Raw genomic sequence first — 17,056 nt, forward strand, 5'->3', positions numbered from 1 at the left:
CAACCTCAGCCTCATAACTTATACAAAGAAATTAATTCACACTAGCTCATCACAGACTTAAGTGTAAAACGCAAGGCAATAAAAGTTTTTAGGAAAAAAAAATTTTTTTAAGCTCTAGGTCCAGACAAGGAGTTTTTAAGACTTGACATCAAAAACATTGAACCCTAAAAGGAATTACTGATAAATACAGCATCATCAAAATAAAAAAAAACATTTGCTTCACAAAAGACCCGAATAAGAGGATGTTTTAAAAAGCAAACTACAGAGTGGGAGAAAACGTTTGCAAACCCCATATCTGAAAATGGACTGTTATCTAGAGTATATAAAGATCTCTCCAAACTCAATAGTGACATTAAAAAAAAAAAAAAAAAGATCAGTGAGAAAATGAGCTGCAGACGTTTCACTGAAAGGATATACACATGGCAAAAAAGCACGTGAAAAAATGTTCACCATCATTAGCCATGAGGGAGATGCAAATTAAACCCAGAAAGATATCATTACATACCTGTTAGGATGGCTAAAATAAAAAATAGTAAGAAGGTAAATGATGGCACAGATGCAGAGAAACTAGATCATTGCTGGTGGCCGTGTAAAACTGGATGGCGTTCTAGAAGGCCGTTGGGTGGTTTCTTTTTTTTAAATCGTCAATACGTTTTTATTTTATTTTTATAAGTATTTAAATTCTAGTTAGTTCCCATGTAGTGTAATACTGGTTTTAGGAGTAGAATTAATGATTCATCACTTAGTATAACACCCAGTACTCATCACAACAAGTGCCCACCTTAATGCTCATCACCCATTTACCACATGACCTGCTGACCTCCCCTCCAGCAACCCTCAGTTTGTCCTCTATAGTTAGAAGTCTTTTATGGCCGCCCTCTCTTTTTTCCCCCCCTTCCCTTATCTGTTTTGTTTCTTAAATTCCACATAGAAGTGAAATCATATGGTATTTGACTTTTCTCTAACTGACTTATTTCTCTTAGCATAATACCCTCTAGTTCCATCCACGGCGTTGCATATGGCAAGATTTCATTCCCTTTGATGGCTGAGTAATATTCCATTATACACACACACACACACACACACACACACACACATACACACCCCACTTCTTTATCCATTCATCATTCGATGGGCTTTTGGGCTCTTTCCATACTATGGCTGTTTTTGATAATGCTGCTATAAATATCGAGGTACATGTGCTCCTTTGAATGAGTATTTTTGTATTCTTTGGCTCAGCATCTAGTAGTGCAGTTGCTTAGTGGTGCTTTTTAACTTTCTGAGGAACCTCCACAGTGATTTCCACAGTGGCTGCAGTTTCTTATAAGAGTAAACATGCAACTACCATATGACCCAGCAATTGCACATTTGGCCAAAGAAGTGAACACTTATATTTACAGAAAAACCTGGACATGTATATTTATAGTAGATTTCTCCTAAATAACCAACAACTGGAAATAACCTCGATGTCTTTCAGTGATTAAACTCTGGTACATTCATGCCATGGAATACTACTCAGCATTAAAAATAAGTTATTATTGGGGGCACCTGGGTGGCGCAGTCGGTTAAGCACCCGACTTCAGCCAGGTCACGATCTCGCGGTCCGTGAGTTCGAGCCCCGTGTCGGGCTCTGGGCTGATGGCTCAGAGCCTGGACCCTGTTTCTGATTCTGTGTCTCCCTCTCTCTCTGCCCCTCCCCCCGTTCATGCTCTGTCTCTCTCTGTCCCAAAAATAAATAAACGTTGAAAAAAAAAGTTATTATTGATATATACAACAACCTTGATGAGAATGAATGAAAAATAGCAATCCTCAAAGATTACATACTGTCTGATTCCATTTTTAGAGCATTTTTGCAATGACATCACTATACATGTGGACAACATGAGATTAACAGTTGCCAAGGACTTAAAAAGGGTTTTCGGGGCAGAGATTAGAAGGGAACCAGATATGGCTATAAAAGAGTAACATGAGAGGGGTGCCTGGGTGGCTCAGTCCATTAAGCATCTGACTCGTGATTTCGGTTCAGGTCATGATCTCATGGTTCAGTTCATGGGATCGAGCTTCACATCGGGCTCAGCACTGGCAGCTCAGAGCCTGCTTGGGATTCTCTGTCTCCCTCTCTCTCTGCCCCTCCCCGGCTCATGCTCTGTCTCTCTGTCTCTCTGTCTCTCTCTCTCTCTCTCTCTCTCTCTCTCTCGCTCTGTCTCTCCCTCTCAAAATAAGTAAATAAACATTTTTAAAAGAAAAGAGTAACATGAGAGATCCTTGTGATGTTGGAATTGTTTTGTGTCTTGACTTGTGGCTATCAGTTGGTATTCCATAGTGACATTGTACTATAGTTTTATAAGATGTTACCATTGGGGGAATCTGGGTAAAGGGCATGTAGGATCCCTCTTTGTTCTTTCTTATAACTACAGGTTAATCTGTAATTATCTCATAATACAGAATTGATTTTAAAAAATCATACATAATCTTCCATCACTGCAGTGACCATTATTGCTATATTACTGGTTTAGGAACAGCACAGACCATGAGTTGTAGTGTTGGACTCCCTGGGTTTGATTGCCAGTGTTTCTCGGTACCAACAGAGTATCTTTGTACAAATGTCCTCATTTTTCTGTCCTCAATTTTCTCATCTGTAAAATGCATCAATACTTCCCTCATAAGGTTATCATAACGATGAAATAAATTGTAACAAATAGGTAAAAAGAATACATTCTGGTCATTGTAAGCGGATCAATCATATTAGTGGCAGTAGTTGTTGCTATATTATATTAACTTTCCTTTTTTTTCCTTTTTAATACAATTGAGATGATTTGTATATACCTTTGCACATTCTGTGTTTCACTTAAGCCTTAAGTTTTTGCAGCAGTTAATAAGATTTGAATCATTTAAAATGACTATGGCAGTGTTTTTCAGCATTTACAACCCAAACTTCAGACTTCCAAAAACAATTTAGGTTACTACCTAAATTAAAAAAAAAGAATTTGTTTTTTTTCATTTCTGGTTTGCAGTTTGAACTACTAGCCTCGTAGTTCTTTGCCTCTCCGATTTAGCTTGCATAGACTGGCCTGGGAGCTCACGCAGAACCTCATCCCAGGGTCCTGAGCTGTTTCAGGGCACTTCCTCCAGACATTGTGCCACTTTTAACGTGGTTGAAGGCCAATATCTATCTCTTGCACTGGTCCTGCACACCTTCAGACGTTCAAGGCCTCACTCAGTGTCTCTTGAAACATTTCCCCTGGAGTCAGACGATGCCCTCTGGGAGGCAGACACATTTAGCTTCTCCAAGCTTTTGTGGGGGGTTTTTTGGCCCAGATTTTGTTTATGATAGGTAATTTTGGGTTGTCTTCACTATTGTGTGCAACATAATTCAGGATGCTGCGATTAATGATAGGTATTAGCAGCTTTGAGCCAATTGTGTGAATTGAGGTAGTTTCCTGCTGTCAGGGGGAGTTCTTATGTAATGTAATGAGTGAAATAGCAGCCTTCTTTGTGAATTCCAGCATCCAAGGTTTAAGTCACAGACAAATTGAAAGCAAATTGGAGTTTGCTCTTCTGTAAAGGTGAAGACTAAAATCAGTCTAGATAAGGGGAGACAGCATAGACAAGGGGTATCATTTGGAACCCATTTTTCAAAAATAAAACTGACATCACATTTTAAGCTTTCCATAACAGAATGAGTATACCTTAAATAAGTAAAAAGCCTACTGAAGGCTCTTCCCAAGCCTTTTCTTTTCTTTTTTTAATTTACATCCATTTTAGTTAGCATATAGCGCAACAATGATTTCAGGAGTAGATTCCTTAATGCCCCTGACCCATTTAGCCCATCCCCCCTCCCACCCGGAGTCCCTCCAGCAACCCTCAGTTTGTTCTCTGTATTTAAGAGTCTCTTGGGGTGCCTGGGTGGCTCAGTCGGTTAAGCGGCCGACTTCAGCTCAGGTCACGATCTCGCGGTCCGTGAGTTCGAGCCCTGCGTCGGGCTCTGGGCTGATGGCTCAGAGCCTGGAGCCTGCTTCCGATTCTGTGTCTCCCTCTCTCTCTGCCCCTCCCCCATTCATGCTCTGTCTCTCTCTGTGTCAAAAATAAATTAAAAAAAAACGTTAAAAAAATTTTTAAAAAGAGTGTCTTATGTTTTGTCCCCCTCCCTGTTTCTATATTATTTTTGCTTCTCTTCTCCTATGTTCATCTGTTTTGTATCTTAAAGTCCTCATACGAGTGAAGTCCTATGATATTTGTCTTTCTCTCACTGAGTAATTTCGCTTAGCATAATACCCTCTAATTCCAGCCAGGCGGTTGTGAATGGCAAGATTTCATTCTTTTTGATTGCCGAGTAATACTGCATTGTATGTATATACCACATCTTCTTTACCCATTCATCCATCGATGGACATTTCCCAAGCTTTTTGTAATTCCAAACTCGGGCTCTCTTCTGGGATCAGTTTATTGTTGGGAAGTAGCTTTGCTCTGGTTGAGGGAAAATGTTTAAGAACATGTAATTCTGTTGTCATTGAGCTTTTTGCTTTTTCTCTCTCTCTCTTTTCAAATGTTTTTCTTGTTTTTGTTTCTGGATTTCAGCCATAACACGAAAACAACATCTTGGTTAGACCCTCGGTGCCTGAACAAGCAGCAGAAGCCTCTGGAAGAGTGTGAAGATGATGGTAAGGGGCTAGCAAGGTCTTGGTTCAAGTGTGCTTGAGGCTGTTCACATGTGCAAATTTTAAGGAGTTACAGCAAGGTCAACCAGGATTTAACAAATGAGTTTTTAAAAAGTCATCTCATTTCTAGTAAATAAACTGTAGGGCAATCAGAATTGGAGGGCAATCAGAATTGTTTTAAAAGAACAGTTTGTTTACACATGAAGGCAGATGTATACTAGTATCTCCATTTTAAACAGAATTTTAACACAAACTATTTCAATGAAAATATAACCTCTGGCTTCAGGACCTTGGAGAACACTCTAGAAAATCTCTAGGAATATAAAAACCAAAGGTGCTCTGGTTACTCATCTATGGGGTCCTAATCCTGTATTAGGAAAGTCTTAGAGGAAAAAAAAATCAAGAAATTTTCTTGAATTCTACATATTTCATAACTTGGCATAGGAAAAGCAGATCGTGACTTCTTGGGAATCTCTGTGTAACTTAGAATATATCCTGATTATCTAAAAAGTAGATTCTTCCAAGAAAGAGCCCGAGGTGTTACCCTTAGCTCTACTCTGCCTGTTAATCTTGAAAAAGAATCAATTGGCTAAGAGAGTTACTATTTTAAAACGTTTATTTCACGGCTTTGGGATTTCTAATTATTTTTCCAAAATGAAAAAAATTAGAACAAATGTTTCCTTTTCAGTACTCTGAAGTCGGTCCCAAGTTGTACCAAAATTACTTTTTGACATGGACGAATTAAAAGGGAAATGGTTTGTTTAGCTGCTCATTATTCATTTCTGGCATTTGAATTAGTAGTATAATTATGGAATACATATTTTACTAAAAGATAGTGAAACTTTATTAATTTGTCCTATAGGGCAGAATTATATAAACTTGAGGTTTGCCTGCAAATGTAAGCCAGTGAACTAGAATACTGCCAATGACCTTGTACTTCTAGATCTTTCTGTTCTACATGGATTGCAGATACCATGAAATGAGCATGAAATTGTGTGTTCATATTTATGGGAGTGACTCCAAGTGGAGATACAAATCCTCCTGACTAAGGAGACCTGAGTGAGATGCTTCTCTGATTTTGGTTGCTGAAGAAGGACTGGAACACGTGTAGTCAGCCTCATTATTTTACATGCTTAAGGGATAATGAACTGTCCTGATTATCCAAGTATTATGTTTAATGTGTAATACGAAAGTGACCAATATTCAAACATCAGAACATAAAATACATTCAACCATAAAATTTCAGAGAACAAAATTTAATCTTTATTTGATGCTGGATGATTTTGAAGGCATTTTGGATTTCTTTTACCATAGGCTCTTCAGTGCGGTCTCCATTATAATTATACTGGGAACATATAAAAATGCCTGTTATTATAATTTTATAGATGATAGAAGACTCCAGTAGCTTTTACCAGGAGAAACTTAATGGAGTAAAACTGTTGAGTAGAATTACTGAATGATTTTGTTACCGAATCTATTGCAGTTCAGCCTTGAACAACACAGGATTGAACTGCAATGGTCCACTTTTATGCAGATTTTTTCAATATGTTAGAAAAATTTTTAGAGATCTCGGACAATTCGAACACCTTGCACATGATGTATAGCCTTGAAATACCAAAAACATTAAGAAAAGATTAAGTACTATTGTAAGAATACAGTATGAAATACTTATACAAAATAAGTGCTTATCGACTATATTATTGGTAAGGTTTTCAGTCAACAGTAGACTATTTGTAGTTAAGTTTTGGGGAATTCACAAGTGATATACAGACTTTTTCACTGTGGAGAGTTAGTACCTGCAACCCCTGTGCTATTGAATGGTCAACTGTTATTTTTAATTCTTAGAATTCTTGTCATTGGTGTTAATGTTATTACCTTTGGAACAAGTATGTATTCATACCAAATACCATTAACTTATCCATTTATCCTTTCAACTTAGGATTCATATATGCTTTTTCCAGTAGAAATTATATGTATGTTTGTATACACAGTGTGAATATATAACCAGATGTTACCACTCTGACATTTATCAGTCCCCACACCTTCATTTGCTGTTGCCACTTAACACAAATCTGCCTTGTGTTGTTGTTTATGTCGTGACACCAAGAAGAATAGTGTTTTTGCTCACAGTATTGTTCCTGTATTCAATTTCTGTTCTCTGGAGGCCATATGCACATGATCTGTAACAATATCACTTCATAGTTATTGTAAAATTTTTCATATACTCTCTTTTCTGACTCCAAAAAAGTAAGAAAGTGGCTTGAGATTTTGATCTTTAGTATATAACTCCATTTGTTGTTTCTGTATATCTAGTTCAATTAGAAGCCTTTCACCTTGCCTTTGAGCTCCAGGCCAATATTTAAAAATGCTTGGTTGATAATGCTTTTTGTCTGAAAGAGATTTCAAACGCAGTCTGAATAAAACCCAACTAAGGATCTCTACCCCCCAAAATCTGGTCCTCTGTAAGTGTTCCCTATCTCGGTTGAGGGTAAAATTCATGTATACCTGTGAGTCCCCCTTGACCTACTACTTGACCGTGATTTCAACCCATCTACCCTCTGAATTTACTTTGCCTCTCAGGTATCTCTGGAATCCATGCACGATTTTCTTTGTTGCCTGTGGCATCCTAGTCCAGGTCACATGCCTCTGTCACCCACACTCTTGCCTACTCTCCTTACACGAGACCCAGAGCACTCTTTTAAAACGTCAGTGTGATTGTGTTATCCGTGACCACCCTCTCGAGCCCTGTTCAGTGGCTCTCTATCCGCGCAATATTCAGCCCTCCCCACAGCTGGTTTCTAGGTTCTAAGTGCTTTGGCCTCTGGTTTTTCTCACCCTTGCTCCTCTCCACTCTGCCCTTCATGCCCACTAGCACTTTCTTAGAATACTCTTACATTTTACAGACAGATACTGAATGCCTCCTATATGTCCATTGTGTCCTAGGAACTTCAGATGTATCAATGGACACAACCATCAAAATGCCCTGCTGTCATAGAGCTTAAATTTCAGTCATTCTTCACTTTAAGTCTTTCTGTTCCATCGGGCATATCCTTCAGGTTACAGGTCAGGGACTCTTTCTGTGACCTTGCCCCCAGATATGATTGGGTCATTCTGTGATGTGTGTTACTTTAGACACATTATCACAGGTTTTAGATATGGAAGTTTTATTTATGGAAGGTTGGGATTTGTCTCCTCCTCCAAAAGAATGTTATGATTTGTCACTTTGCCCAATGACTGGCCCACGGTAGGTCTCTCATTAAATACTCACTGGAGAAATGAATTGGATGCTAGCATCAAAACTTACTGTTGACAGCGGAATCACTTTTAAATCAAGAGTTCACAAGGTATATAGTACCATGTTGGGAACTAAAGTCAGCAATTGAGTCATCCATGCATCCATCCGTCCGTCCATCCGTCCATCCATTTAGAAGTATTTAGTACCTACCAGGTACCAAAACACTGTACTGGGCACTGAGCATTTCACAGTGGTGAAAATAAGTCTTCCTCCCTGTGTTGGTGGAGCATACAGTGGAGGGGACAACCACCTGTTCTGTAGTGGAGAGACTTTCTGCGTAAAATGGTTTGTTGTGTGCTGTCCCCTGCTCTCTTCTCGGTTACAGTGCAGTGTCTTACTCATAGCAGGAGGGGGTCAAGAATGGAGAAGATCCTGACTGGTTTTGCTTCCTGACTTACTGTGACCATTGTCACTGCAATATTTCTGGGCTGTTTGACTTCGACATGTCATACCAAGTAAACAGTGCTTTCCCATCCTCGTTTCAGGGCGGCCTTTAAGCCCGCTTTCGTCACGTGCAGCATCCTGACATAACTCATCTCTAACTCCCTGCATTCTCAAATTGACCCCACCTTCCACTTTTCAGGCAGCATTATTACCTCTAAGCTCAGTAGTGCTTTAACTGTGAATATAATTGCCTCAGTGATGAGAGCATTACTGCAGTATTAGAAGGACTAATATTGGAAGGGGTAACAGCTTTGTTTGCCCGAAATGAGGTGTGTAATAAGTGACTTCCCACTTAAGAACATTGAAACCGCAAAGGTATTTGTCATCTTTTACAACCAATCAAACCCTGTTTCGACATGCAAGGAAATGAGCCATATAATTATGTTACCAATATCAGCTCTTACCATTTTGTGATTTACACTGAAGTCTCCGGTTTACTAGCTGAGCCAGTGAAATAGGCCACAATGCAGGTAAGGACAAAACCAAGTGACACGTTTGCTGCTGTTTTTCTTGAGGGAAGTTTTCTTTCTTGGTGTTGGTGTCTGAATTTTTCTTTCTCTCTTTTCTGTCTCATTCCTGTTATTCCTTTGGAGAAGAAGGGGTCCACACCGAGGAGCTGGACAGTGAACTAGGTAAACCCTCCCAGCTGCATGACCTACCCTGCATGGTTTTGTCTCCAGTGAATTGCTTAATCCTTCCGTTTCCTTAGTCTGCCCTTCTTCAATTACGATTTTCATTCCAGCTTACCCGTGAAAGGTCAATCTTACAACCCTCAAGTCTGACTCGCAGGCATCACGCAGAGTTGTAATAAGTTGTGTCTACAAAGAAAAAGTCTGAGTGAATTGAGACTGGAACGAGAGTCAGCACATTGGTCCTAGGAAGTCTTAGGATTAGAAAAAGACTAAGGGATAGATGCTTGCCGTGTCCCTTGAACTCTCCTATAACCCTTACACCAGCCTCATTTCCTTCATTGTTTGCTGTGGGCAGTTATCTACAGGGGTCACACAAAAAAAGCAAAGCAAAACAAAAATAAAAACCCACCAACTAATGAAGGGACTTTGTAGGAGTAATAGCAATACAGTAATTCTCATCATTAACCAAATAGTTAATAATAGTCTTAGTCTCGTGTTAGTAAGTCGCCAGCCACTTGTTGGCTTTGTTACTGGAGTGAATGGCTGGAAAACCAGATGCTGAGCTTATATGTGACATATAAGCTTCGAGTGTATGAATCAGTGTAAACCAAGTCTTGACTTGTCTAGCTGTTGCAGTCTAGAAATAATTTACATTAGCAGATAATGCCAAACTTTTTTATCTTTGCTGTTGGAATATATTGAATTATATCCCATGCTGTTTTATGTTCAGCTTTGAACAATATTAAAGTTAGTTTGCCTTCTGTCTGATGCATCTACTGAAGGATAGGGTGGAAAGCGCACGTTTCAGCTAAAGTGCACATAAAAGCCTTGGTTTATTGAACATTGGCCATCGTATATTTTTTAAATAGATGACTAACATCAGTATGAACAGAACTCTCCTTAGATTGTTGCATCAGCCTGAGATTTTTGAGATTGCCTTAGGAACTGAAAATGTAAATACTTAATAACAGCAGATTATTGTTTTCATTTGATTTTGTTTGTGTTTGTTATATAATAATCAATTGTGGTTGACTGGAGTTGTAATCCATTGGAATTTAGCTCTGTTTTTCTTCCTGTTTGGAACGTTGCTGTTGTAACTGATGGACATGCCAGCATTGGTCAATAACTACTGAATGGAACTTACCTTTCAAGACGTTTAATAAGTTGTCCTTGTTGTGACTGTGGTAGGAAGGGCTGGAGGCTCATCCTGTGTGATAGAACAATTTAAAACTTACTTTATCAGAAAAAATTGATCGGTAATATTAAAGTAATTGAAGAAGACCGAACTAGGTTTTTTTTTGAGACACAGAATGAGTGCCTTAATCATTTGCTGAGCCACTTTAAATCACTTGCTGGTGATTGATATGTGTGAGTGACCCCTGCTGTTCATGGGTGCCAGGTGGAGATAACAGAACTGCACACGGGGGCACGATCTTTTCTGCTTCCATGGAAGTTCGAATATTGACACTTTTAGGAAAGAAGTTTCTATACTTTTTCCCTTGTAACTATAATATTGTGGGAACTTGCCTATGCTGTTGAAGATTGAAAACATAAGTGTTAATGCCTGCATAGTATCATCTCTCATGGTCATAGGCATTATTTGGGGAGATGGTTTGGTAACATGGTGGGACAGCCTGTGGGGGCAGATCAGACTGCCTGGCTTCTTATCCAAGCTCCCCTGTTTACTGGCTGTGTGGCCTTGGGCAAGCTACTCTACTCACCTTCTCTTAGCTTTGCTTTCCTTTTCTGTAAAGAGAGGCTGAAGGAGGAGCTCCCATGGTGTTTGTAGGAAACCTAATGATAAAGTCTTAATATCTGTCCCTGTGATCAGCACATATTGTTAGGTTTACTAGTGTCATTATTTATTAACTAATTCTCACCTGTTGGACTTTTTAATCCTCCTATGGCATTTTTTTTTTACCTTTAGTACGGGTCAGGGGAGGAATGTATATACTGTAGAAATGACCCAAATATGTCTTTCTAGGTGGAGATAGGACTCTGGATTTTTGCCTGCACATATCCACTGTGTAAAGAGTAGTGTTAGTGGGTGTACACACACACACACACACACACACACACACATACACATACTTTTCTCTTGCATTCATTCCATATTCTGTTGACAAGCTCACTGCCCATTTTCTTAACAAGAGGGTCCTAATTTCAAATAGTAGCATCTGTCAGGTTTTCAGTGAACATTGGGATTCCACATGTGGCAAGGAAACCCTCTCTGTGATCTGCCTCTGAGAGGTAGGGGACGGTTGGCTTGGGTGTGGAACACAGATCACGTGATGATAGAGTTGTCATTTCTGATCTCTGTTGGGTGAGTTGGGTCAGTAGCTACATTATGCACTTCTGGTCTGCAGAATTTATCACAGCCTCTGCAGACAACTTCCCAGAATTGAAAAGTACTTGCAGAACCTCCTTTTGGAATTTCAGGGTATTTATGTGCTGAAACCAACTAGGAGAGGTAGAGACAAGGAAATGAGGTTCCTTCCCCACCCAGGCTAGGTCACAGTTTTGAAATCTGTCTGTGACTATGAGCACGACTTTTCAATCTGTGTGTTGACGAATCTCTTGAAAAGAACTTAGAATGTTTGACTGCTTCCTATTTGCTTCTGTGGTGACAATTAATACCGTATGAGATTTTTCAAGGCAGGGCTAGGAAACAAGCAGGCTGTATAAATCTGTTCTGTTCTTTTTCTGCTTTCCTAGAACATTGCCATTTGTTGAGCCTACGTGCCAGGTGCTGTGTGAAATGTTTTTTAGGCATCCTTGTTTAATCCGTAGTTGACCTTGAAGTAAATCCCAGTGAAAGATGTGGTTCTAAGGCATTAAGTAACTAGCCCAGTGCCAGATCTATGAAGGGGTAGAGATAAGGTTCAACCCCCCACCTGGGCAAGCCCAAAGGGTCTTAGCTGCTTAAAGTACATGTGACAGGTTGTATATTCTGGTTTGATGTCTAACAGTTTTGAGACATAGGGGCTGACTCTTCGGGCAACATCAGAGTGTTTAGTAAAAAAAAAAATGGAATGTCATTATTTTGGGGGCTTTGGCACTTTCTGCCATTCTTAGTTTTTTAGAACCAAAAGACAAATTTGAGGACAAACATCTTCCTTTTTTAAATCGATGACCCATTTCTATTTTAAGCATTAGGAAACTAATTCCTATTATTAAGTTAATTACCACATTGGAAGTGAGAAATCTATCTTTTCAACTGAAAATGAGCTTTTAGCTTAGAAAACTAGAAAATTTCTGGAATTTGCTAATCTGTTCCAGGAGATGTGTTTAAATTTACAAATGTCCAGGAATATCACTTGATCTGCCACATGTCTCACCTCTAGAGTATAAGTTGTTGACTAGGCAACAGGACAAAGGTCAGAGGTGGCTTCTTTTTTTCGTACCCTCTTTAGACCTCTATCAGAGCACGAACAGTATGGTGTTTGAATTATCTGCATAATTGTGCACTTATAATTACATATGTGTCCCTGGTGCCTACCACACCCTCGAGCAGAAGTGGACACTCTCCACATGTTTGACAAATTAATAACTGAATGAGTTAACATACAGCATACTATTAGTCCCAGTGTACATTATAGTGATTCAGTAATTCTATACATTACTCAGTGCTCATCCTGATAAGTGTACCAACGAGTTGAATTCTTAGTATTTCCCATTTTATCTGAAGATAATCAGGCCGAATATTCAAGGGTGCAAATTCCGAAAAGGATTTGGTTCAGTGAAACATCAAATTTCACACTTACCCCCTCCTCTGCCCCCATTCCAGAGCAAACATGAGGCTGTGCCCCAATCTGCATTTTTTTTAATCTTTGATTTCTCAACTCTTTGGAAAGATTTTCCTGGTTCATTTTCATTTAAATGGTAATTTCCAGCTTTGTAAGGGGAAACCATTTCCCAGGCATTTGATTTGCATCAGTTCGTAAGACTGGGCGTACAAAAATGCCAAGTTGCATCAACATCTGCAAATTGGACCTGTCTTGCATTTTAGTAGCTTGTGTCTCCTGGAATTCAAAGACTTCTTTAAAACCTGCTAAGCGTTTAAAAAAATTTTTTGAGAAGAAAAAGGGGGAAAACCTGTCTCTTTGTTTGCAAATAGATAACATGTGGAGCAAAACCCATGAAATTAATGTCTCTTGATATGCAGCCAGATCTTAGCAAAACATAAACTTTGAGTAATTAGCGTGTGTGTTCGGGTGCACGCGCGTGACTCTGTTTCAGCGCAGGACTGTTGATGGCACATGTCAGCCCTTTGCCCGGATGAAAGAATCCTTCTTTGAGTAGAGTGGTGACCACGTGATTCCTCGAATTAAAAAGAGAAAAAGAATTTAGTGTTTCCAAATAGGTGACATTCCAAGCGTTTGTAATATTCCATTCAAGTTGGTCTTCATAGCTGACTTCCAGGAATAATGATTCACGTTGGAGTGTGGTGTTAACCCAAGCTTGCCTTAACTGTGTGTGTGTGAGAGTGGCTTTGAAATGAAGTTGAGTAATTGCTGCTCTGCTTGAAAGAATTGTTTAATGACACAAAACACAACCTGGTTACTTCTTTCACCAAGTCTAATTATCTGGTGCAATGGGGCTTTTTCACAGTAGATTTTTGTTGTGGCAGAACTCACTACTAGGAAGCTAATAAAGTTCCATCTTTTGATATGAAACCTTATGGAGAGAAGTCCAGTAGAGCACAGTTGAGTTTTCAGAAAGGCACGTAAATCTGCCAGGGCCATTTTACAGCACCACAATAAAGGAATAGAATCTTCTCCCTCAAGTAGTGTGTTCTCAGAGGGCAGGACCTGAGTTTCTGCTTTCTTAGGCGAAAGGTAGGCCTGTCTGAATGCAGCAGTTGAATGATAGATGCAGGCAATTAGAAAGCCCAACTCCACGTGGGCATTTTTACTTACTCAGTAGCATTTTAATTAGGAACACGGAGGAAATAAGATGCAAATTTTATTTTATTCCAGGGAGAACAAAAGCAGCTCTATTATATTGAAAATGAAAAGAAACGTTAATTTTCATCCATTTTTGTTTGTGTGGTAAGGTAGTCTGGAAATAAAATAAGAAAATTATAAATATTTAAGTTATAAACTAGGCATTCAAGGCAAATTTCAACCATATCTCCATTAAAATCTAATTTAATAGTTGAGTTAGAACAAAAGCATCTGGGACTACATTTTATTAACTTGTAGTAGCTTGTGCAAAATATCAGTAAAGAATTGTTCCTCGTGTAGAAAAATACACTGATAAGTACATATAATGCTCGCTTTTTGTTGTTGTTAGAATGCACAGTTTTAACTGGATTTAAGGCACTTTTAAGAGTCTCTCTCTTTTTCCCCTCACTTAGTTGTTATGAATCCTTGGGTTCTTCAAGAATATGGTCTTCTTGCTCTAAATCTTCTTTTATTTTTCAGAACTACCTGCTGGTTGGGAAAAGATTGAAGACCCTGTCTATGGTATCTACTATGTAGAGTAAGTGGCTGTTAACCCATATTTTGGTTTGTACTCCTCTATAATAATTATGTACGTTTATGCTGAACAGAGTTGGCCATCGTTATAAGGTACAAACTGTTAGCAACAACAACATAATTTGTAATGAAAATATATATGCATATTTTAATGAATGAGAAAATATTCAGTGAATCTGAAGACAGTAAATGCTAAAAGGACAGGATCAGTGCCTTTTGTATACCAGTATTTTACCAGGACCCAACACAGGCCTGGCATATGCCGCCTTCTTGATAAGTATTAGTTGAATGAATGAATGAATGAATGAATGAGAAAAGCTAAGACTCACTGGAGCAGGTGAGTAGGGGTTATCTTCTGGAGCAGAACATGTTTGCCTACTTTTTGCCCTGCTCAGGCCTGAACTTTTCAGTAATTACTTATTTATTCATGCAGACTTTCCAGAAGGGTTAGACATGTCTTAGTAATGTATGAAATGTCACCAGAATTGAGAAGATAATTGAGAACTGGCCCAAGCTGTAAGACCTTGTATGCTTCTTTGCCTCTCCTCTGCCTGAGGACCATAGACATAGTTCCTATTTTCCATCTTTAAGACTCTCAAACCCACCTCATGTCCCGTGTGGTATGTATCTTGCTCTGGCATTGGGCACATACTCCGTCTTGTTAGGATAATCCTGAAAGAAAAGAAACCCAAGAGATGAAACATTGTAGCAAATGTGCTCTATATCATTTCCTGAGAAAGTGGAGAAATCACTAATAAAAGAGGCTTCGAGAGAAACAAATGACAGAAATATTCCTTCGTCATAATCCCGCCCGGTGCCCTAAAGACAGCTGCCAAGCTTTCTGTCTCTCATGCTCCTGGCAATGAAAATTCATCTGTATAATGGCCTGGTGATAAGAGTATATGACACAAATTGTCAGACTGTAAAATGCTCCGCATCTTATCATAAAAAAGTATGAGTTCAATATAGCAAGTGTCATTGGCCAGTCCTCACATGGCCAACTCTATGTAACAAAGGATTTGGTGATTTGGGCCATTAGAAGGGCATTGTTGTTTCTCGGACCCTCACAGAATAAAGCTCCTCTGTGTGCCCTGCGGATCATCTAAAGGTGGTTAGTCTATCCACCCTGTTTGACCAGCCCGCCTTTAAGAAATATTTTGAGTTCTGAATACTGTAATTACATAATAGGTCCGTTCCCAAACTTCTAATCAAGTATGATTTTGGATAAGACAAAACAAAACAAAAACAAAACACCAAGTGTATGTATGCTTGTGTGTATGTATGTTTGTGTAAAATATGTGTATATACACTAAGGCCATGGCAAAAAAAAAAAAAAAACAACCCATGCATGTACACGTATGTATGTATTTTTGTTCCATGGCCTTATTAGTTTTGGAACCGTCTGGCGTATCTAGGTCTTTGTCACTTTGAACGCATCACATTTGCTTAGGTTAGCTGCATTTGGAGTTTTTTTTGCCTGAGGCTCATACTTTTAATCCTGACTCCATGTCCACTGATGAAAATAGTTGGCAGATGTTGGGAGAGCCCTTCTTTTAACTTTGAGTGCTGAGGCTTCTCTGAACTGTCATAGGAAGCCACAAGCAGTTCTGGCATTGCATGTCATAGACTGCGTCCTGTCTGTACTTTAATCTCATTTTTAATAATTCCACAATCCACTTTTCCTTGAATTGAAGCACTTCCCTGAGTCAGGTGCTTCCTTGGACATTTGAAAGAGTCAGTGGTTAAAATCCTGTGATTTGAAAGCAGACAGACCTGAGCTTGCTTGCCTCTTGACTGTTTACTAGCCACGTTCTGTTAGGTGAGTTAGTAATTGCTCAGAAATTTACTTTCCCTCTCCATAAAATGTGAATATCAATAGGACATGCCTCTTATCATTCATTGAAGATTTTAAAATGCGGGAAAAGCTGGTAGCCTCTATAGGCAGTTGCTATATGGAAAGCATTCGTTTCTTTTTCCTCTTCCTCATTGCCCGTTTTGACATGTGCTGGGCAGCATCTCAGACCACCTGCTTTGCTCAGTGCTAAGCAAGGGACTTGGCAGACTGGCATTTTGCTTGTGGGATGAACTGTTTTCTAACCAAATATTGTCTGCCTCCTGCTCCAGCCACATCAACAGGAAGACACAATATGAGAACCCGGTTCTAGAAGCCAAACGGAAGAAGCAGCTGGAGCAGCAGCAGCCGCAGCCGCAGCCACAGCCGCAGCCAGAAGGTTGGCTTTCCCTTGATGTGTTGGGCAGAGGAGCTTGGGGCAAAGCCTGGGCGCTGACACCCCCGTGTGGTCAGAACTGGCCTTGATGTTCCTGTCCTTCTGCCATGCCGTGGACTTGGTGTCCTGCAGGGGTGGGGGGGGGAGATGACAGTGCTTCTCTTCCACCCGGAACCCAGACAGCTCGAGTGGGGGCCCTAGCCCACGGCCCCCCGATCTCCACTTTAATTTAGAAAGAAGCTGTCATCATACTGGAGAACTTGCTGTTGCCCCAGCATGTTTACATACCAGCTGGTGTCTAAATTCATACTGCTTTGAG

At 39.6% G+C, this 17,056-nt stretch overlaps 1 protein-coding gene across 15 annotated transcripts in view; it reads left to right on the plus strand.

Annotated features, from left to right (window-relative positions):
- MAGI1 (membrane associated guanylate kinase, WW and PDZ domain containing 1) overlaps positions 1–17,056 on the plus strand; it is a 642,539-nt gene that overhangs the window by 540,008 nt on the left and 85,475 nt on the right. For 8 of the 15 annotated variants that reach the window (XM_086697648.1, XM_086697649.1, XM_086697651.1 and 5 more), the window contains exons 6-9: positions 4,579–4,661; positions 8,991–9,029; positions 14,456–14,513; positions 16,634–16,740. In XM_086697648.1, the coding sequence (XP_086553774.1) occupies positions 4,579–4,661; positions 8,991–9,029; positions 14,456–14,513; positions 16,634–16,740 (287 nt within the window). The remainder of the gene's footprint in view (positions 1–4,578; positions 4,662–8,990; positions 9,030–14,455; positions 14,514–16,633; positions 16,741–17,056) is intronic. The other 7 variants (XM_086697640.1, XM_086697643.1, XM_086697652.1 and 4 more) reach the window with 2 other exon arrangements.

The sequence above is a fragment of the Puma concolor genome, chromosome A2 (assembly GCF_028749965.1).
Source record: "Puma concolor isolate L17-30 chromosome A2, mPumCon1.1.hap2, whole genome shotgun sequence".
Lineage (NCBI taxonomy): Eukaryota > Metazoa > Chordata > Mammalia > Carnivora > Felidae > Puma > Puma concolor.